At 38.6% G+C, this 23,875-nt stretch overlaps 1 protein-coding gene across 2 annotated transcripts in view; it reads left to right on the top strand.

Annotated features, from left to right (window-relative positions):
- LOC145981685 (uncharacterized) overlaps positions 1–23,875 on the top strand; it is a 105,843-nt gene that overhangs the window by 70,533 nt on the left and 11,435 nt on the right. The window contains exon 5 of one of the 2 annotated variants that reach the window (XM_083115077.1): positions 21,665–23,156. The exons of the other annotated variant lie outside the window; for it this stretch is intronic. Coding sequence (XP_082971203.1) covers positions 21,665–23,114 — 1,450 coding nt within the window. The 3' untranslated portion in view covers positions 23,115–23,156. Of the gene's footprint in view, positions 1–21,664; positions 23,157–23,875 lie in introns of those variants that run through there. 2 annotated transcript variants of the gene reach the window in all.

The following is a 23,875-nucleotide window of genomic DNA, read 5'->3' as shown; positions in this document are numbered from 1 at the left end:
CTTGTGCCTCCACCGGGTATCAAAACCGCGACCCCTTGATTATAAGGCGACGACGCTACCACTGTGCCATCGGGGAGGCTTCACTCCCACAGAGAAGGGATAATACTAAGCTTCTCGTTGGACATGGCCGTCTCACGTACAGTTCTCATATGCAAAAGTTGGACCCTCCACTCTGCAGTGTATTTAATGTTATTTTAAATGTTCAGCACATTCTTATGGAATGCGCTGTTTTTAATGTCCTCAATTTTTTGTCCTTCCCATATCTTATCATCCATGTTGGGAAGAGATGACAATGTTTAACCAATTATTTTAGATTTCTGAGAATCACGGATCTGTTATATGTCTCTATGTAATATTTTTGGCCTCCTTATCTTTTATATCACAATATTCTCATGATTTTTTTTTTTTTTTGTAACTTTTATAGACATAGGTATAGTTTGGGAGGACCCACCTTTGGGGAGCAGAATCTAACGTGGAGCTTAACTTGAGGGAGGGCAAAATCAAAAACTTTCCAAGCCCATAAAAATATCATGCAGGACTATTTTTATAAATAATGGTTACATTTGCAAAATCATAACAATTTTGTTACTTTACTCTATCAGGTTTCAGGAGGTTAACAAAAGTACCATTACATGTAAATTTTCTTAAAACTGAACATTTGGGTAGAGGTAGTAATGCCCCCCTTATGCCCGCCACGTTAGGCTTATGCTCATAGACATTTATATTTCCACACACTTAAAACATTTCAAAGCATTCGTGTTACAACGTTCCAGCACATAAATTTCAACTACATGTTTTCACTTTAATACAAGGTGGCGGAGAATTCAGCTCTCCAGATCAGTCACTATCGCGCTACGTTTGTCAGTTGTACACCACCATCTCCTAAACCAATCCTCCCAATGCAAAGTTGCAAGGCAACCCCAACCTATCAGTGATCACGAAATATCACAATCTGTGAACTATTTCGATCATTTTTTCCTCATTCTGTCCTTAGTTCCATGGGTTAACTGACTTAAGTCACCCTGTACTTCTACAACTCGGACTTTACACTCTATTATACCTTCATACATTAAAATGTAACCCATTGCAGCTATTGCTACAATTCATGAATAAGAAACAACCTTTTGATATTCATGACAAAGCCTATTTAGTCTCTACTATTGTTCCTTAGATATCTAGATTTCCCCAAGGTGTACGGTTTTAACATTCTGTCTATAAGTTGCCCTGAAGTATATGAATAACACCTCCAAAGATCATTTCTTTCGTAATTTCTTCCGGGTCATATCCTAATTCCACCCTACTAAAAGGTCCAAGAGAATTCAATAACTCTTTGTAGAATTATATATTATGGAAAAAAACTGCCATGGAGTAGAATTTTGTAGAAAGTTTATGGCTGGTTGAATGCATGGTTTTATAGATTTATCGAATCTCACGTTTTTTGTTTTTTGTTATCCAGAAATGCATAATTTTTGGTACAGTGGCAGTACCAGTAAAGTTGACCAAGAACCTGGCAAATTTCATATTTTTTGGCTCTTAGTTTTTGAGTTATTGATGATATTCACAAAGGCAGAATCCTAAAAATCGACATCTTGAAATTTTTAAACAGTTGTAGATAAAATATTATTTGACGTTGAGAGCTGCTGAAATTGGTGTCATTCTCTACTGTTTGCCATGAGCTTTAATAAGACATCAATTGACTATTGGTGTGCAAAATTTCATACTGGGACGCCAGTAGTTCCTGTGAATTTTTTTTTATTTTAATGCGCGTGAAATTTCATATTTTTTTTTACTTTCGTAGCTGTAAGTTAAGTGGTTGATATGGAAGTCTTGATATTTATCTATTTTATTATTTTTGAACTACACATAATATATAAATACATAATATTTATCACTTTTAATATATCTACATAACATTAGTTACAATTAATTTGTATTAGTTCACTGTAAAGGCAACAAAACACAGCAACCTCACTCAGTGCTTCACAAAAGACTAGTGACTCAATATTGCAGTAAGCATTTACTAATGTTCACTAGGTAGTAGCAACCCTTATTGAGATAGATCAATCCATCTCACATCTCCATTTTTTTTCGAAGAATAGTCCCAAGGAACCAAAAGAAACCAATGTTGGGCCAACCATACCAGAAATCTTTGGCCAAACGTAAGAACATACCATTGGGCAAGGGTAAGTTTTGGCATGTTTCCAACGAATGGTTTTTACGTTGGGTCAACGTGTAGTTTTATGTTGAATCATCATACTGAAAACTGAAGTATAGGTAGGTTTGTGTTCTGATATACAGTGAGTCACATAATTATTCAGACACACAGTACATTTCTAACGTTTAAGAGCGGGAAGGGAGTGAAATCTGTGTACAGCGTTGAAGTTGATCTTCGTTTAAAAAATGTCATGTTTAGCACAAAATTGGACCATAAAAAGTTAAAAAACGAACATCAGCAACAATATAACGAAGGATGAATCCTTACCGTTGCAAAAATAGTGCCACAAAATTATTCGGACACATAGTAAATGTTAACGTAAGTTTGCGATACAGTGACAATTTCGATTTACGAATTGATTGATACTCTGTTCATATATATTAACTCTGGTTTCCTGTAGGTTTCTGTAGCAATTACGATCACGTTTTGTTTAACAAAGTTGTGATATAAGAACATTTTCTATGTAGAAATGGAGCGAAGAGGAAAGGGAAGTTCATTTGAACGTCAGTTAGTGAAATGGCACCACACTAAGGGTAAAACTTACCGTGCAATAGCCTCAATGTTGAAAATGAAAAAAGTACAGTTGCAGATATTATTAAGCGATTTAAAGATGAAGAGAGGATCGAGTCCCACGGTCATACAGGGAGACCAAGAATTTTTCCCCCCAGAGAAGAGACAGCAATCGTGAGGTAAAATTAAAAAAAAACAAAGATGAGTGCTCTAATGGTGTGTGCTGAGGTAGCTGAGGAGTGTGGAAAGCATAGTCATCCTGAAACTATACGAAGAGTGCTCAGAAGGGCAAACTATCATGGCCGTGTAGCCAGGAGAAAGCCATTTGTAAGTAAGCCAAACAGGACAAAAAGACTGGTGTTCGCAAAGGAACACTTAGGAAAGAATCGGATATGGTGGAATCGGTTAATTTTCACTGACGAGAGTAAATTCAATATTTGTGAGTCAGATGGGAGGGTAACAGTGTGGCGTAAACCAAATGAGGAGCTCCGAGGGAAAAATTTGCAAGCAACAGTGAAGCACGGGGCTGGTCACGTAATGGTTTGGGGTTGCATGTCGGCCCAAGGCGTTGGTAAATTGGCTTTCATCGAACAGACAATGCACAGGTACCGTTACCTTGACATTCTGAAGTAAAATCTAAAGACTAGTGCTGAAATGATGGGCATTCTCTGTAACTTTATGTTTTATCAAGATAATGACCCGAAGAACACTTCCCACGTAGTACAAGAATGGTTATTGTACAACTGCCCAAAAGTGCTCCATCCTCCACCGCAGTCTCCAGACTTGAACGTCATTGAGCACCTCTGGCGTAACTTGGAAAAAGAAGTGAGGAAAACACCTATAACCTCGAAGGCAGACCTCAAGGAGACACTTCAACATGAATGGGCCAACATATCGCCAGTGTACACCAGAAAATTGGTAGAAAGTATGCCAAATTGTTTATCCGAGGTGATAAAAATGAAAGGGATGCCTACCAGATACTGACATTTCTGTTCGTTGCTTTTCAAGTGTGTTTTCCTGTTTCTCCTTCCATGTGTCCGAATAATTTTGTTTAACCCACAAAAAATGTTTGTTTTGTTTAATGAAAATATTTTACTAATATATTATATTAAACATAATTGAAGATAATTAACAGTGTGCTCATATTGAGTTTTATTTGTTAAATAAATATTAAACATTTATCATCGTATTATATCACGACTACGTCAGTAAATATTCAGAAACCTTATCTGTCCGAACAATTATGTGACTCACCGTATATATACCGGGTGAGTTTTTTAGCTTGACGTAACGAAATATGTCAAAGTACCAGGGTGGCGACAGACCTGGAAAACCTGGAAAACCGGGAAAAGTCAGGGAATTTGAGGTGTCAAAAAAAGTCAGGGAAATGTCAGGGAATTTCGTCTTGAATACCTTTAGTATTCTTTTCAAAGAATGGACATTTCTCAACAGAATGAAACATGTTTTATGTTCTTGGGTGCCATACAAGTTGAATAATAAGCCAAAATGTGATTATTATTTTTTTACGAAATATATAAGTAATTTGCATTTTTGGAGGAAAATTGTTATAACTCGGGCACTAAGGGAGGAATCTACTTCGGATAAGTTTTGTTTTGCAGCTAAAACATCAGAGCATGCAGCGGTGTACAATTCAGAATGCCGAACCGAGTAAAGGGGGTTTGGGAGGAGCGACTACCGAATTTCAATGAAAAAAAAACAACAAAAATCTGGAGTTTACCCACTATTCTCCCGTTATTTGGAAAGAAGGTGCGAACTTTAGTATTCTTTTCAAAGAATGGATATTTCTCAAGAGAATGAAACATGTTTCATGTTCTTTGGTGCCATACAAGTTGAATAATATGCCAAAATGTGATTTTTCTTTTTTTATGAAAAATAGGTAATTTGCATGTTTGGAGGAAAATTGTTATAACTCGGGTACTATGGGGACAATCTACTTCGGATAAGTTTTGGTTTGCATCTAAAACATCATAGCATGCAACCGTGTCCAATTCAGAACACCGAACCAAAGAAGGGGGGGTTTGGGGGCGCAACTACCGAATTTCAATGAAAAAAAAACAAAAATCTGGAGTTTACCTCCTCTTCTCCTGCTATTTTGGGGAGAAGGCGCAAACCTTAGTATTCTCTTCAAAGAATGGACGTTTCCATAGAGATTGAAACATGTTTCATGTTCTTTGGTGCCATACAAGTTGAATAATATGCCAAAATGTGATTTTTCTTTTTTTACGAAAAATAGGTAATTTGCATGTTTGGAGGAAAATGGTTATAACTCGGGGACTATGGGGGCAATCTACTTCGGATATGTTTTGTTTTGCATATAAAACATCAGAGCATGCAACAGCGTACAATTCAGAACGCCGAACCGAGGAAGGGGGTTTGGGGTGGTGCGACCACCGAATTTCAATGGAAAAGACAAAAATCTGGAGTTTGCTACATTCTTTTCAAAGAATGGACATTTCTCAAGAGAATGAAACATGTTTCATGTTCTCGGGTGCCATACAAGTTGAATAATAAGCCAAAATGTGAAACTGTTTTTTACGAAAAATAGGTAATTTGCATTTTTGGAGGAAAATTGTTATAACTTGGGCACTATGGGAGCAATCTACTTCGGATAAGTTTTGTTTTTCAGCTAAAACATCAGAGCATGCAACGGTGTACAATTCAGAATGCCGAACCGAGGAAAGGGGGTTGGGGGGAGCGACTTCCGAGTTTCAATTAAAAAAAACAACATAAAAATCTGGAGTTAACCCCCTCTTCTCCCACTATTTGGGAAGACGGTGCGAAATTTAGTATTCTTTTCAAAGAATGGATATTTCTCAAGAGAATGAAACATGTTTCATGTTCTTTGGTGCCATACAAGTTGAATAATAAGCCAAAATGTGAAAGAAACTCTGTTCGGAAATGTGGCATGGATATGTTGCGGAGGGGGGGGGGGGGGGCTTGGCCATCAACATGAATTTCCCAGGCTTGCTCCAGACCTGTGTCAGAGTTTCCACCCAAACATAAGAGTATGAAGGTCCAAAAAGCACATTCATTTCGTAATCAGCACCATGATACCATATGGTATCATCGGGCCAGTACGACCTTACCCTGATGATACCATAATGGTTGGTATCATTGGAGGAGTAAAGGTTAAGCCTCTAAATATTATGTGGTGAAAAATGCATTGAATTATCATTTTTTCTTGTCCGTATGGGAGTAGTAAGGGAACTTGTCAACAGATGGAGGGGATAAGAGCTGGTGGCGCCGTCCGATAGTTGTCGGACGTCGTAGTAAGGAATTTTGTTGGGCAAACTGAAGGAACATGGAAACAAATATGTTCCATTGATACATACGATTTTTGTCGAATATCACCACCCGACAAAGTATTTCACTACACCATGCGACAGAAATTGCATGGACTGAAACATCCAACAAAAATCGCATGCATAAACAAGAAGAGCTTTAGACTGCAAATATGCTGCTGGAATTTTATTACTCTTCTGGCTCACTTCACATTATTTAATGTAGCAGTGCTTACGAAGGTTTTCTTTCATCATCCTGACGCATTACTGGTTTCGCACAAGTTAACATACGTTTACAATGACATTTCACTATTCTTACATATCAAGAAGAACCCAACCAAATGGGATATATATTGAATACTATCACGAAAAAGTTAAACATAAATCTGCATTGGTGAACGTTATAAAAATTGGCAAGTGCATGCTCCCAACATCAAATTTACTGCAACAGTAGTATTGAAATGAAATTAAGGCCACTCTCTGTTCTGTCTGTTTAATCTCGTGAGAGATGGTCTTAAATTTCTCACTGAGTGAAGTTAATGTCCAATATTATGAAATAAAATACTAATAATAAATACGTAAATATTTTAATATCATATTTACTCGAATCATTCAATCATAACAGCAAATCACTTCCTTCAAGAATTGACTTTTCTCTGCCAGCCCTGCTAAATTTTCACTTTCCATCTACTGATTTATACGAGGGGTGGCCAGAAAGTAATTTCCAATTAGTAGGTACATTGATTTTTTGCAAAAGCCAAAACCGTTAAAAATGGTAATTGCTGCAAAATTATGTTTAGGAATGTGCAGTGATGTCTGGACACATTTTTAGCCCATTCGAAATATCGGAATAATGCGAATTTGGCAAAAAATGCGAATTGTAGGCATTTTTAGCAATTTTTTTAAAAGAAATGTCCTAAAACAATGAAAAATTCCATGAAATCCAACATCCTTGTCTTTTCTAGGCCATGTTTGTGTACAAAGAACATGCAAGTTTTCCAACATTTTACTCAAGAGTAAACTATAGAGTTATACGTACGTGAAATGATTCCGACAGCCACATTAAATCATATATTTCCCACGATTTTTTCAACTTCTATCAAAACCATTTGCATCACAGAGCAAAGTGGCAAGGTTATAACAGGAGATCGAGTGCTTATCTACCGTCACAAGGGAGCAGCATCTTCAGTATTTGTCGCACGAGATATGTTTTGAATTACCACGCTAAGTGCGTTCTATCGGCATTTCTCGATTGAGTAATAATGGAGCTCAGTCGTTAGGGCATCTGACTACTATGCGAGGGACCCGGGGTCGATCCCCAGCAGGGGAGAACCGGGATGTTTTCCACCTATTCAAACTGTTCCGGTGCCCACCCAGCATCATACGAAGCTGGTACCTTGAGGAAACTTTGAGGGATAAAGGAAGCCAAGAGTGTGGTGCTGATCACATCATCCCCACCTTCAGCCGTGATCAAGAAAGTGTGGGGCCCTAACTCCAGACCAAAATTTCATTATCTAAAATCCTTCCCTTAAAATTAATAAAGGGGTATGGAAAATAACTTTCAAGATATCAAACTCTCGCGAAGAGGCATAAGCCATGTGACTTACAATTTGAAACAGTAGTTTAAAAACACCATGAAGGTATAATTTCAGATATTTGCCAGAAAATGCGCTAAAATGAAAATGTGAATTTTGGGAAAAATTTTCGGCATAATCACCACCGTTGTTCTGGCATGTGTCGCACCATGGCACTAAATTTTGTATGCCCATGGTATATGTGTGTGACACCAAAGAGTGAAACAATCTCTACCGCAATGTAGCTGTCAAATCCTTGCCTTGCCAGAAACCTCTTCAGTTAAACAAAGAGGTGAAAGTAGGTACATTCAAGGCCAGGGCTGTACAAGGAGTGGTCCAAGTTCTCTCACCTGAAGTGATGCAAAGGGCCTGTGTGTACTCAGCTGTATGGGGTTGTGCACATTCGATTGACCTTCCGTGAATTGTCTGCACCATCGTCTGACCATCCTATCACTCACGACGTCCGGTCTGCACAACTCACACGATTGCTCTGTGCCAAATTCTGAGCGTGCAATGTAGGCTACATCGCAGTCGGTGGGAGACTGTATGAGAGCTGCAATCTTTAACCTAGAACTGTCCTAAACCGGCTACATTCCAACTGTACCAGATTACAGCTACATGCCACTTCTTCCTGCCTGTATGTGTGTGTGTCGCTCTCCGACCACTAGTGCTGCGTATAGGCACCATTGGAGCTTTTCCAGGATGCCCCTCGTATATTAACTTTCAGAAGCTTTTATTATTAGAGTGTTCCCGTTTTAATGTGTTGGTTAGCTAAATCAGGTACCTATACAATGCAATTATATAAATTCCTTGATGTCCCATCGATAATGTAAGGAAATATGACACTTTCTTTTGTTTGATTCAGTTGTTTCTAGTGTTGCCCACGAGACGAGACGAGACTTTGGTCTGTCCCGTCCCGTCTCGGCTCGAAAATATTTGTTTGTCCCGTCTCGTGTCCCGTCTCGAAGGGTTCTGTCTCGTCTCGTCCCGTCTCGTTTTGTCCCGTCTCGTCTCGTAAAAGTGATCCGGGATATCATGCCAACAAAAGTCAAAAGTAGCAGAAACACGAAATATTTTTCCGGAAAGTGGGATAAAGCTCTGCGTGGTGAGAATAAATAAGGTTCGTTAATCATGAGGACATTAATATTAAAAATGCAGTTTGTTGGTTACTGATTGCTAGGTATCTTATGAAATCTACCTTGTGGCTTTTCTCGCTTCATACAACTGTCTATCCATCGTCCATTTATACCAAGTTTGTTAGAACCTGTCCCGTTTCCCGCGCTAGCGATCGCTCGACAGTTTTGGTGCCAATGAGAAACGAGAAAAAAGTCGTCTGCTGGGCAGCGAGGAGCGAATGGAAGGCAGAAGAGATGAGCTTACGTAGACGTTGTTGCCAAGTTGCGTATTTTAATTTGCTGCCTGGTTATGGCTTTCCCCAGCACGGAGTTCAGGCGGTCTTCAGCGGCAACACCGCTTGGTTTATGCTAGAAAAGCCAGCGATCAGCTACCGCGGGAAGCCAGAAGCACGGTACAAGTGAGTGCTCTTTTTCATTACTGCTATACCTTTTGGAAGTCTTGAAATGTTTTCCAATAGACCTTCTTTCTTTCTGAATGTCGAACTTCCGTGCACTTGAAATGTACATTTTTTCCTTAGATTCTAAGCTTGGCGCTGGGGAGCAACAAAAAAGTTTTTAAATGTGTAGTACGAACACAAAAGACTATTTAAAATTTCAATATTTAGTATATTACAAATAGAAAGCATTTATTGTTCTTAATATTGTTAAACATCTTCTATGACATAAGTTTCAAAAAGTGTTTCTTTGTGATATTGTGCTGTTTCTTATGCTCAGCTTATGACGCACATACTTCTTTGTTTTCCATTTAGCCTCTAAGTCCGGTACCACCACCGCTTGATCTACATGTAATTTATCCTTCGGCAGGCACGCATCTAGAAATATATGTCGGGGGAGGGTGTCTGAGCCAAGTGTTTCAGAAAAAATGATAATAATAACATTAACGACAACAATTAAGCAAATGTTTAAATTAATGCATTAATATAATTCATAGGTCTATTCACTTGAATATGTAAATTATTCAATTCTATTATTGTTATTGCATGACATGTTACAAAGATGGTAGAAGAACAGTAATATAACAGCACAAATATTAGCTAATATCTAGCTTACGTGTAGTTAAGATCGTCAAAATCTGCATAAAAACAGCTGTCCTGGCAAGAAAATTAATGTCAAAAAAGGTGATGAATTGAATATATGCTGAATAACAAAAAAATATGTTACATCCAGTTGACGAAAAATAAAGTTCCTGATTAATATTTTATGCTCATTATTATAAGTAGTAGCGTGCATAAAACTTCATTGATACTGTCATTCAAAGCAGTATGATCCCAATAGATCCTTGTTTTCTAGTACGTTCGGCAGGAATATGTAACCCTTGATTATGCTAAACAAATATATTTTTTGTTTAGCTAGAGCAAGGCCCCAGGAGGATGCAAGAAGCCTTTCCTGCAAAAGTGTATGTTTTACGAAGCGAAGAAACGTGACAAAACCACCACGTATGGAAGGCAAACCTGCATTAATTTTATATTGCACGTTTACAGAGCCGTGCCTCCTGAAGTTATAAAAATCCCAACTTCAATGATTATTTTAGACATGCTATAGTTGAAAAACATATGTTTAGATGCACCCAAAGTGCATCATTATCAGATTATGCTTATAACGTGTTATTGGAATCAACATATTTGTGTAAATTGGGTGCCTCCCCGATGGCGTAGTAATAACGTCGAGGTCTTGTAATGAAGGGTTCTCGCGTCGATACTCAATGGAGACACGAAGTGGATCGGATCGCAATTTAAACTGTAGGTCGGTTCGCGATTTAGCCTATTTGCGAATCAAGTGGACTTAAAAAAAACAAAAAACCATATCAACCTTAAGAATATTAGAATAAACTAATTCACCCGCAGGTATGTCAAATTTCACATATCCTTCTTCATCCTCGTACTTCCTGCAATACTCTTGTGTTGCATCCCACCAGGTGCGAAAAATGTGAAGTTATTATTTCCCCGTACTGCGTTATTTCCTTTCATAACAGTAAGGCTAAATTCTCGTTTTATCTGAACTTTTAAAAAATGTGCAAAATACGTCTCTATCTTTAAACAACCACCCTTTCCCATATATGTGTAAAATAATCCCACTCTGTCTCAGAAAACCTCTTCCTACGATCAAATGAAGGAAACAACTCTCAAGTCTCAACAATTATAAATTTTTGCTTAAATTTCCTATCATTTATACAAACAGTAGCACATATCACGTCCTTTGGTGCAACACTGTCAACAGCTAATGTTACTTTCCTCGTCTTAATAAATTTACTTCCAACCAGTGACGGCGACAGGGAAATTTGACTGGGGGGGGAAGGCTGGCAACAAAATATTGTAAGGGGGCAGTCACATTAAAACGCCCGAAAACACTACACATATATACTTATATAATAATAATAATAATTATTATTATTATTATAATTATTGTTATATTCATGTATGGTGTTTTGTGTGTGTCTTTTATTTAGAGTGGACGTTTACTGCCTAAATTTACTTCTTGATTACGAGTTTATCTCCACATGATTCGTTTTAATAAAGACATTAATTCTTTTTTATTGGTAAGTTGCGTTCTCTCTAGTGGTCTATTTCAGTATTGAAAGACATTCATAATTTTATAATTCATCGTCTTTCTTGAGATGAAACTACTGATATAAATATTTAAGTTATAAGATAATAATATAAATGATGAAAATAATGCTTCTAAGAGTTTAATTTTCTTGCAAAATAAACGTGACGTTGGAAGAAATGAATCTTCTTAAGTATTAGAAACAATGTGAGGCACTTAGTGAAGTGCAATTCTCCTGTAGGAGAATTCTGCTCTATGTGCTTTGGAGAACTTATTGCACACCTTCGGTACGTCCAGGACTTGACATTTCTTCTCAATGGCAAGAACAGCCAAATGAGGCAGTTTGCATCCAGCATCCTGTTTCGAGAAAGCCTTTTCAAATATTTTAAGAACAACCATCTTCGTAACGCTGAAGAGTTTTGGGCAAAATTTGTGTTTCACCTTTCAGGAAATGTTATCACAGGATAAAAAATCAGACAAAGGTTACAGTTATCTCATAATTCAAGAAATATTCTGACCCTGGCAATACTTACTTTTCCTCTACCACTTCAACGTATGTCTGTGCTACCCAATTACAGGCACCTATGGAGTTCGTGGGAAGAAGTTCTTCGATTTTGATATGTACGAGAAAGAGCGAACCTGTATCTAATGATCGAAGAGAGAGGTAAATCCTAATAAGCGTTCTTTTACCTGCCCGCGATATGTTTTGAATCGAATTTTAAGTGTAATTTGCATTTTAAGGTTCACGGTCAATACATTTCCAAATAATATCCCCTCATTAGCTTCAAGAGTATCGAAGAAATCTCCTTTGTTAAGGTTTCCTCAGACTCATCATCTCGAAATTCAAGTCCCTGAATAGTAAGAAACCGCGATGAATCCACAACTGACATGTAGTGACGGGTTTTCTTCGATCACCTTGGGTCCTGGGTTCGATACCCAATGGAGGCACTTTAAACTATACGTCCAGTCCCGATTAGCCTTACTGTGCATAAAGTGGACTTCAAAAGCCAAATCAACCAACCAACCAAATCTTGAATCAACTTTGAATGTCTTAATAATTAGCGTTGTCACTAACGACCACGATTAGAATAATTTGCCCGTACTACAGATGATGTCTTGTGGTCCTGAAAATATTCGCGATGTTTTAAAATCATCCACATTCAACACTTTTTCCCAGTTCTTAAGACTGGTTAAAACTTAGGTTAATCTCGGCTATTACAGGACATAAATGAATGAGAAATCACCTATGCCCAGGTCGGCGCTCGAATCTTGGACGAAACAAATTAATATTTGTTAATCAAGTTGGTATTATAAGCAGGAAAGTGATATCATGCAGAATACACCACTTTGAAAAGGTGAAAATCGTCATACTCTTATAAATGAACTCTCTTATTATTCGATATTTAATTAACTTCAGTTGGGGGGGCCGGGTGGCGGGGCGAAGTTTCTGACATGGGGCGTTCCCCTGCCCCTCTGGTGTCGTCACTGCTTCCAACCCTCTAATAACTTCGCTGCTGATAGCCTCACCTTCGAAATGGAAGCTTGTGTGTCGGCGAATAATACAAAGAACTTGTGTTCACTGTCCCTCTTTCTTCAAAGTCTGCCGTTTTCCTTTTCAGCTTTTCCTGCAAAACTTCCTGTCAGCAAGCAAACCAAATTACAGAATTTTTATTGCCCCTCCCTTGCATCAACTTTCATTCCTACTTTAGGCCTGGATTTATGGCACGTACCCGCTACTGCAGGTCAACCTCGCCCTATGTTTGGTGTTTGCCCCCTGAAGCAAAGGTGTCCATTGTTCAATGCGAAACCTTTGTCAGTGGGGAACGGCGAAAAGTAGTCTCGGAATACACCCTGGTCGTAAACAAGCTCCCGCCACCCTGACATTGATGTCAGCTTCCCTCTGAAGTTCGATAAAACTACTTTGTGAAAAGGCTAAATTTACAGAATAAAAAGAACAGATACAACATTCCTTCATCTGATTTATAGAAAGGCTAATCGGGACTGGACCCACAGTTTAAAGTGGGGTTCAAATCACAATGTGCCTTCACCGGGTATCGAACCTGGGACTCCTTGATTACAAGGCGACGATGCTACCACTGTACCATCGGGGAGTCCCCTCATAGAACAAAGTTTCCTTCTACGACGATTATACAGAACTTAGTCCACTTCCTTTATTTGAAATCTATTCTATATCAGGCTCAGTATTTCGTTATTACAATCCAAGGAATAGTATTCTTCTTAAATAAGAAATAAAGAAATTTTAAAAAAAAACATTAGAAATAATCTTCAAACGAACGTAAAAAAATCGAATCCAACCACCTGCAGAATGCCTGAGGGAAACAACAAGAATTTTCTCAACAAAGACATATCCGAAATTTCCATAACATTCTAATAATTTCGCAACCCGTGCAAATAATCATGTGGTAAAATCTTGTCGTGGTTCCCTGTAAACACTAAAATCACCAAATTACTTCTTTCCATATTTCCCGTATTTTCTCCTCCTCTTTAGCTCTCAGCTGTTCGGAGTGGGATAATGCAAGATTATTTGTCCCTAATTATCTCCTTCTCTTAGTCTTGCTTATATCTTGGACTCCAACTTTCCCAACAACTCCTTATCAATTTGTACTGCCATGTTTCCTACAGTGCTTTTCCTACTTCCTAATAACAATAACTTCTGTACACCCTTTGATGTAAAAATTAAATAATAAAAATAAACCATATCCGTCGAGCTGAGACTATTTTTACAAGATAAACCTCGGACGCACACATTCCACGATCTTTTGGCCCCTCCTTCCACCTTCTCTACCTGCCCTTTTACTTGATGTTATTCAGAATTGTATTAGTATCTGGAGTACTATCGTAACATAAAGTTATTTTTTTAAAAAAATGGGGAGTAACGCTGTGTTTCGAAAGAGTATAGGAAATAAGTTTAGGTATTCATTCATGCCTCTCTCTAGAATAGTCTTCTTATTTTGACTTAATACACGCTTATCAACGTTTCTAATTGAAATACTTTATTCCAAGCAAACAAGTATTTGCAACTGATTAAAAATTTTGCTTTTATTTTTTCGAGACATTCGAGACGAGACGAGACTTTTCAAAAGCCGTCCCGTCCCGTCTCGTGTCTCGTCTCGAAAACGAGACGAGAAAGGCATTCCGTCTCGTCCCGTCTCGAATTTCAAAAGGCTTGTCCCGTCTCGTGTCTCGTCTCGAAAACGAGACGAGACACGAGACGAGACGGGACATGTCCCGTCCCGTGAGCAACACTAGTTGTTTCACTTATATGCAAAAGTTAAGTTGTTTGTTTTACAGAGAAGAGAGAAGTAGCTTTATGCATTGAAAAATGAGTCCGCACTCATAGTTTTTGCAAGCAGAGGGTTCCAAACCTCAGTGGAAATATCAACATATAATACCGAGATTGTATAAGGAGACTGATAAATTACAAATTGTATTTCTTAATCAATCACTCTTCACTCTTATCTCATTTAGTCATAACTTTACAATAAGCAAGTATGTTATTTTAAACTTACTGCGTATGACAAAATTCCATAATCTTTCCTTAGCTTGTGAATTGTAATAATTTTCCAAATTCACTATTTTGCAGTTTGAATTCAAGTCATAGAGAATAGAGAAATTAAGTCAATTTACTAGAAGATAATATTCATACTTAGCAACACCATATGTGGATCTGTATGAGTTTATTATTTCCATTTGTAAAAACATCGATTTAGTTTAGTTTGTAATTGTCAGAGGAAAAATGTAAATTTTGTCCTGGAAAACCTGGAAAAGTCATGGAATTTCATTTCTGCTTGTTTGTAGCCACCCTGAAGTACGCATCTGATCAAAAAAAAGTTCTGAATAAAATTTGTTCGTCTCGAAGGGTCTCATCCAATGATACCAAACTCCACCCCCAACCCCACCTCCTGGAGGTGGGGCGAGGGGCAACTGTAAAATCTCAAATGGCAAACCCTATTTTTTATTGCAGATTCGGATTCTCCAGACAAATATACGTAGGTTTTGTCTGAAACTGTTTTTTTGTATTTTTGATAGCTGGCGCTGTAATCGCAAAAAGTAAGATTTGACGCAATTCTCGAGAAATACACTGTCCTCTTCGTCAGGCTTCGTGGCAGATTATGCCGTGTCTGTTTGACCAGGAAACAAGGTGTAATGGTTTGTAAGATAAAACATGCGGTCCTGAAACATGCTCGGCAATCTGTTAAAAAACGAGGTTAACCAATTATAAAACTGTAAAACGTTGAAGAAAGGGAATGTAGAGGAAAGATGGGTAAAGATGTTTAAAAAAAATGGAAGAAGATAAAAACAAATAGGCTTTAATGTAACGAAAGAAATGACACGAGCGTTCATGATGATAGAGGAGTTCCAAGGCGGAGGGATGATGTAATAATGCATGATTGGGGGAAAAGGAGGGGGAGGGAGAAAGCAAGTGGGCGGGTCCAGTACCAGCCATCGGCAGCACATCAGCAGCACAACATTAGCTGTGAAGACGACTAACTCGACGATCCATTCTGCAGAAGTGAGATTGTTTATTTTCACATGGTCAAAGGTTTTTACGGAGCTTTGAAATCTTCGTTTTACAGTTTTATAAGAGGTTAACAACGTTTTGAACAGATTACCGAGCATGTTTTCTCCTAAAGACCATTTGACATTGTTTGCTAGTCAAACTGACACGTCGTAATCTGCCACGAAGCCTGAAGAAGAGGACTGAAGTAGTGTTTTTCTTCCTTGACTCCATTAGTGGTTATAATGCAGGCAATAACGGTGCAAGAGAAAATTGAAGTGGTGTACATTTATGGAGAAAGTGGCAGGAATATGAATGATGCTGTGATTCTTTATGCTCAATGTTTTCCAGACTAAGTGCGATCGCACGCTTCTTTTCGCAGAGTTGTTCAACAGTTCTCCACCGAGGGAACTGTACAACCAAAAAAAAAAAAAAAAAAGGAATGGCCGAAGAACAATTGCTGGAGAAAATAATGAAATTGCAGTATTAGCTGCAGTGGCTCATAACCCCCCACGTTAGTACTCGACAAATGAGTCGTGAATCGGGAATTTCGCAGACTACTGTGTGCCAAATACTGAAGCGTAGAAAATATCATCCATTTCATGTTTAGTTGCATCAAGAACTTCATGGCGATGATTTTCAGAACCGAGTGACATTCTGTCAATGGGCGCTTCAGCAAATACAAGGAGACCCCAATTTCTTTACTCGGGTTTTGTTCTCTGACGAGTTGACTTTTACAAATTACGGTACGATTAATCGACACAACATGCATTATTGGAGTGTTGAAAACCCGCATTGGTTACACCAAGTTGAACATCAGCACCCTTGGAATGTAAATGTTTGGTGTGGAATAATTGGCGATAAACTTATTGGTCCATATTTTATTGTGGAAACTTAAATGGTGAGAAATATCGAAAATTCTTGCAGAATGAACTTCTAGTATTTCTTGCAGACCTTCTCTTAGACGTGCGACAAACAATGTGGTTTCAACATGACGGTTGTCCAGCACATTATTCCGTTGCAGCACGGGAAGTATTCGATCGCGTGTACAACCACCATCGGTTGATCGAAAGAGGTGTCTTGGCCTGCAAGATCACCAGATCTTACTTTGCCTGCCTTTTGTTTGTGGGGCTACGTGAAGAGTGAAGTTTATAATAAACTGCCACCAACGCGTGAGAACATGATTGAGCGAATCACCAATGCATGTCGAAAGATGATTGTGTCCAATCATTCCAACTGCGGATAAAGCAGTGTCTCGAAGTGGGTGGTGACATTTTTGAGGACTTATTGTAAAATGATTATTAAAAACAAGCACCCCGATGGTGAGAGGCGAGGGGACTCACCTAAAACAAGCACCCCGATGGTGAGAGGTGAGGGGACTCACCTTAAAAAAGCACCCCGATGGGAATGAAATACTGCGAAGTCCACGTCGTTGTTCCTGGGTTATGCTAAATGCAGTTTCTTATAAAAATTCAACATGCCACACGAAATTTTGCGATTAAAAGTGCATTTTTTTTTTTACCATTTCCGCAATATTTCATTTTTGCAATTACAGCGCCATCTATCACAAATCCACAAACAAGTTTAAGACAAAACCTACGTATTTTTGTCTGGAGAATCCGAATCTGCAATACAAAATGGAGGTTCCCATTTAGCTGGGGGTGGGGTTGGAGTTTTGCATCATTGGATGAGCCCCTTCGTGACGAACAAATTTCATTCAGAACTTTTTTTTAATCAGATGCGTATTTTTCGAGATATTTCGTTGTGTCAAGCTAAAAAACTCACCCAGTATGTATGTATGTATATTTATTGTGAGGCCAAATATAAACTACAGTACAAATTATTTGTGCAAGATAGTAAAAAAAATACACAGCACTTTCTCATTCATATGGTATCATAGTTCTCAAGGTACTTTCAAGTGGTAGCGCAAAAAACTTTGTAGAGTTTACTTTGTTTTCCACCTTTCATGGAATTTAGTCTGCACATAACATTGTTTATTCACCTTCATAAGAATACCTGTCATAATGTTCTTGTTCTGCTACAACAGAGATAAACCATAATCACAACACATTTTTCATGGTGGCTGACAAAGGACTGGTGAGTGACTACAAGTTAAAAATAGCTTGTACTTCCATTAAAAAATATATTACAGCATATTCTTGAAAATTATTTTCACAAGAGAAAGTAGTTTTAAAAACTGATTTTGAATCACTTTTCCATGGTTGGGCAAATGTTGGCCAAACCTAAGATCAACTTCAATTTGCCAACCAACGTAACCCCAATCTTTTCCACATAAAAACTGCAGATGACCCAATGGTTGTGGTTACTTGGGGTATTTTTTGTCATGTCAAAGCCATAGTTCATAAGCAACAATCCTTGTTGCACGCTTCTCACTCCTCGGTACGATCAGCAGGCAGGCTGGAAGGAACTCCTCCAGGATCGCCAGGATAAATTAACTATGGTTGCTGAGGAGTTGCGATGTTGTAAATTTAAAAAACAACATGAAACATGCATGTATGGTTTAGCCCTAAATCAAATACCAATCAAATTTTAATAGGCATCTATGCAGGATGCCAACTTCATGTAAGTATTTGGGGGAGGGGGCAAGATTGTCCACAATAATTGTTTTTACGTATATTGTATATAGTTCTTGAGGATTTTTGACGAGCAGAAAATGCCTTAACCCTCGAAGTCAGTGGTGCCTATGGATCTGTAATAACGACTTGCTTCATTTTAGCACAACAAGGAACAGCTTGTTCAAGGCAAGGCAAGGATGTCTGTAGGATTATTTACCTCCAGGCAGACTACAACCTTAGTGACAATGAAGTTCGACCAGTCACAAATATAGGAGTGCGTTGTGAAAGAAGGAGAACACATGCATATGCTGAACATATTTTATTCAGCAGGCTACATGGAACAAAGGAAAACATAAATTTCCGCTGCAACGCAGCAATGTATGGTGTCCACACAAAATAAAACATTTTCGTCCATCTACACGTGACATTGAAGTTAGACCACTGTTAGAGGGGATCCTGTTTACCATGGTGTGACGCCGCCCCTTTGGCGAATAACTGTGGCAATGCGTCGGGGCATGCTGCGGACAAGTCGTTCAAGGTATTCCACATCGATGCGGTGCCATTCCTCCTGCAGGCAGGCGATAAGAGCAGCCACTGTCGTGGGTCCCCTCTGTTGCACACGTCGCTTAAGAGCACGCCACACATTCTCAATGGGCGAGAGGTCGGAACTCGATGGTGGCCATGGCAGAGTTCGCACGTGATGACGGAGTCAACCTTTCTCTTGTCAGCCACGCTGTATGAGGCCTGGCATTCTCGTGTTGAAAGATGAGACGCCGCCTGTGGAACAGGTGCCTTCGCACGGTGGGAAGATGCCGCTCCAGTATGCGTGTATAGGCGTGTGCATTCACAATGCCCTCACAGACGTGTAGTGGGCCAACCCCAGATGCCATCATGCATCCCCATACCATCACTGACGCAGGTTTCTGTACCCGACGTGCATAACATTTTGCTTCATTCTGTTCCTCCTTCCGACAAATGACTGTTTTCGCTATTTTCCCGTACACAACATTGAAAATGGATTCGTCCGTCCACAAAACCCTGTTCCACTGCCAAAATGTCCATCCCCGGTACATTCGTGCCCACCGTAGTCGATTGCCTTTGTTCAACATGGAAAGGAAGGGTTTACGTTTCGCCTTGTACACTCGGTAACGGCGAATGGTTCTGGTTGACACTTCAATGTGAAAGCGTTCTCGAGTCCACAGTCGTAATTCGGCCACAGAAACATGATTGTTGGTCTGGATATAGCGCCTAAATATCCCTAGGTCACGCACGCTCAGCAGGCGTTTTCGACCGGGGGCCTTACCTGGCTCTGTAGTACCCGTATTTTGGTGGTGTTTGATGATGCAGTGGAAGGCTGACTTGGGTAAGTTCAGTTGGCGCCCTATTTCACATTCACTGAGTCCATCCCATTGCAATTCCCCCACTCTTCTCCTCATGGTGTTGTCAATAGGTTTGCCCCTGGCCATGGTGATGATGCACTGAGGTTCCTCGGTGCACAGCATGCACTTATATACGGCGGACTCCCTTATCGTGTCCGTGACGTCATGCTTCCGTCGAATGTGCCACTATCTTGAATTTTCCGTATGGGTCTGGTGCCTGGTCGAAGTTCAATGTCACGCGTATTGTTCCCCGTTTTCGTTCTTTACGTGACCTTGGGTGCAACATGCTGAGATCACGATTCTTGCCTGCTCACACGCCTCCTCTTACACACATGCGTCACTTCTGCGGGTCACCCATTCCACCGCCTATGCCTCTGTGCATTTAATCACGTATTCCTTTCTGGTCGAACTTCATTGTCACCAAGGTTGTAATAGTGAGGTATTTTTCCATGGGAGGGAGGGCAAAATAGGCATATTTTCCCTGATAATAGTGTTGTTCTAAATAAACACTCCTTCAGCTTGAGATTCTTATGTTAACTCTGTTACAATAATTAACATAAATTAACGTAAGGGAAATGAAATCGCCGTTGAAGTTTATATAGACTGCCGCCAGTAGAGGAAAGCAAATTCAGATTCTTATTCAGAGTAGGATCAATTCTTGCCTGTTATATACGAAAACAACTTACTTCAATACCCAACATTCAGTTCTCAATAGCACAACTGCACAGTTGAAAACAGGTTTTGAAATGGGACTGCAGAAGAAAACTAAGGGCTGCAGTTCCTCAGTCTCTGCCCCAGTCAAGCATATTTTTTGGCACCATGAAGGGTTACAGGTAGAGACTGCCACCAAAGCTGAAGATTTCTTCCTCCCAACCCCCTCACGATCAACGCCAACTATTCCTATTGATACTTTTTTTTTTTCTGTTATGAGTTATAACGTATGACTTTACATAAATGTAAAGGAGATCATTCTGGTGTATTATCATACATGATTTAAGTAGTCACTCTTTTATTTATGAAATACCTACAAGGGAGATCTCAAACCGAAGCGCCAACTGACAATATGGGATATACAGAAGTGACAAGCAATGGGCAACATGAGTTCATTCGGTCTATAAGCAACATTCAGTGCACATGCGCAAACAAAGTAAGGGACATGAAGCACTTTATTGAGGAACGGCCCAGTCTGAATGACATGCAAGGTTCAAGCGACAAGCGTTGCTTGCTGCGTGTCATTTCGGCCTGAAAGGTTCCTAATATTTTAGTATGAATTTATATATGACGTTTTTATATACCATAATAATCTTTTTTTGTACAACGTATACTATTATTTTATTATTGAAAGTGATAAATATTTAGTATTTTGATATTTAAAGTCCACCAACATTATAAGGCAGATAAATAGAAAGACTTCAACATCAACCACTCAGCTTATACTTAATGTTCTAAGATGGAAGTCAACCAAATTTGTGGATTTCACACACATTAGAACACAAAAATTCATTTCCATGGGAACACATTTTTTTTTTTAGAAGGACTTCGTTCTAAGGTTTTTGAAAAATTACAAAATCAGAATACCATGCTCATGTTGCATTTCAAATACAAACACAAGAGAATGACACCAATTTTAGCTCTCTACGTCAAATAGCATTTGATTTGCAGCTGTTCAATAATGTCAAAATATACCGATTATTGAGTTTTTGGAAGTCAATAGCTGAAAAACTAATAACCCAAAAAATCTGAAATAAAGTACGTTTTGTCCTCTTGATAGGTAGAGTGAAGAAAAAAGAAATCTTAAAAATCAGAATCCTAAAGGTTCCAAAAAAAATGATTTTGATTTGAAATCTAATGACCAAATCATAATATTTTACTTCTAATACATACAGTATTTTGATATATGTCTTTACAGGGAAGTAGAAATTCCTTCATACGAATGTCCTCAGTGCAAGAAAAGATTTACTCGCAGAAATTCCTTAAGACACCATTTGAGAATTCATAATGCTTTGCGTCCATACGAATGCTCTGAGTGCCATAAGAAGTTTACTGGACGTGGAAGTTTGAGAGATCATTTGAATCTTCACAAAGGCTTCCGTCCATACGTATGCCCGCAGTGCAAAAAGAGTTTTACCCAAAGATCTCATTTAAAATCTCATTTGGGAAAACACGATGAACTTTGCCCATATGAATGCTTTCAGTGCAGAAAGAGATTTTTTGGAAGTCGAGATTTGAAAAAACATTTGACAATTCACGATGGTATTTTCCCATACGAATGCCCTCATTGCAAGAAAAAATTTACTCAAAGTGGAAGTTTGAAATATCATTTGAGAGTTCACGAAGGTATTCGACCATACGAATGTCCTCAGTGCAAGAAGACATTCACTGGAATTTCAGGCTTGAAAACCCACATAAGAAGTCACGAAGGTATTCGTCCATACGAATGTCCTCATTGCAAAAAGAAATTTACTGCATCACACACTTTGAAAGAGCATTTGAACATTCACAAAGGCATTCGTCCATACGAATGTCACCAGTGCAAGAAACGTTTTACGATGAGTGGAACCTTAAGAGCTCATTTGAGAATTCACGAGGAAATTCACCGACATGAATGCTCTCACTGCAAGAAAAGATTTATTGACAATCGAGCCTTGAAAAAGCATTTGACAATACATACTGGTGTTCGACCACATGAATGCCCTCAGTGCAAGAAGGGATTTACTGACATTTCATTGTTGAAAAAACATTTGAGAACTCATCAGGGAATTCGTCCGTATGAATGTCCTCAGTGTAAGAAGAGATTTACCGCAAATGAAAGCTTGAAAAATCATTTGAGAGATCACGAAGGTATTCGTCCATTCGAATGTCCTCGGTGTCAAAAGAAATTTAAGGAAATTCGACACTTAAAAGACCATTTGATGAGACACGATGGAATTCGTCCATACAAATGTCCTCACTGTGAACTGAGGTTCACTGCAAGTCAATGCTTGAAAAGACATTTGAGAATTCACGAAGGTATTCGTCCCTACAAATGCTCTCAGTGTGAAAAAAGTTTTACTCAAAGTGGAACCTTAAAGAGACATTTGAAAATGCACGAGGGTATTCGTGAATTCGAATGTCCACAGTGCAAGAAGAAATTTATTGTAAAGGAAGACTTGACAAGGCATTTGAAAGTTCATGAGGGTCTTCACCCCTACGAATGTTCCCAGTGTAAGAAGAAATTTACTCGAAAAGGAAACTTAAAAAGCCATTTGAGAACTCATGAGAAAAATCGCCCTTACGAATGCTCTCAGTGCAAGGAGAAATTTACTGGGAGTGAAACCTTCAAGAATCATATGAGTGTCCACGAGGCAATTCGCCAGTGAATTCACTGAATTCCTCGAATTGGAGTTCGATATATGTACTAGAAGTGTGTGAAAATTGATTTCAGAATGCACAATGAAATTTGTCCATTTGCGTGGAGTTTTTGCTATATTTATTTTCAAATGGAACCTGAAGAAACATTTGAAAATTCACGTCAATTTTTAGTACGTTGATCAATATTCATTGAGATGAATGATATAGACCCGGTCAACATATTTATCGAAAATGAAACAAATGGGTTAAAATGACATTTGGCGACAGAGGAAAATTGAATTAAAGGTTTCAAAATTCACGTGTAATTCTCACATTGTTTTGAGTGCAAGAAGCGAAAAAAATATGCATTTACCACTCAAAGTGTGGACGGTCATTTATATTTGCAAACGCAAGATTATATTAGTAGAAGAACTTGGTGAGGCATACACGTATTCACTATCCACTGGTTGCATTAATATGAATGCAGCCAGTATGGAAAGAAACAGGGTGGTCTATAAGTACGGAAACACCCGTCTAAAAGATTTTAGGACCTTGAAACAGGAATAAAACAAACCCAAACGTGATTAAGGGAATAGGAACACAGGATAAGGTATGTGACCAAAATAGCTGCTATCTTGGATTCATCTTCAGCACTTTAAGTAGGAAGATGGTCATGCAATATGTGAAAATTGGCTAGGATTTCAAGAGAAACACGTTGGTATGATTCATTTTTGTGCAACTTCAATCATATATATATATATATATATATATATATATATATATATATATA

The sequence above is a fragment of the Lepisma saccharinum genome, chromosome 30 (assembly GCF_977018435.1).
Source record: "Lepisma saccharinum chromosome 30, izLepSacc3.1, whole genome shotgun sequence".
NCBI classification, from domain to species: Eukaryota; Metazoa; Arthropoda; class Insecta; order Zygentoma; family Lepismatidae; genus Lepisma; species Lepisma saccharinum.
The sequence above is the reverse complement of the archived record's forward strand: the minus strand, read 5'-3'. Positions and strand labels throughout refer to the sequence as shown.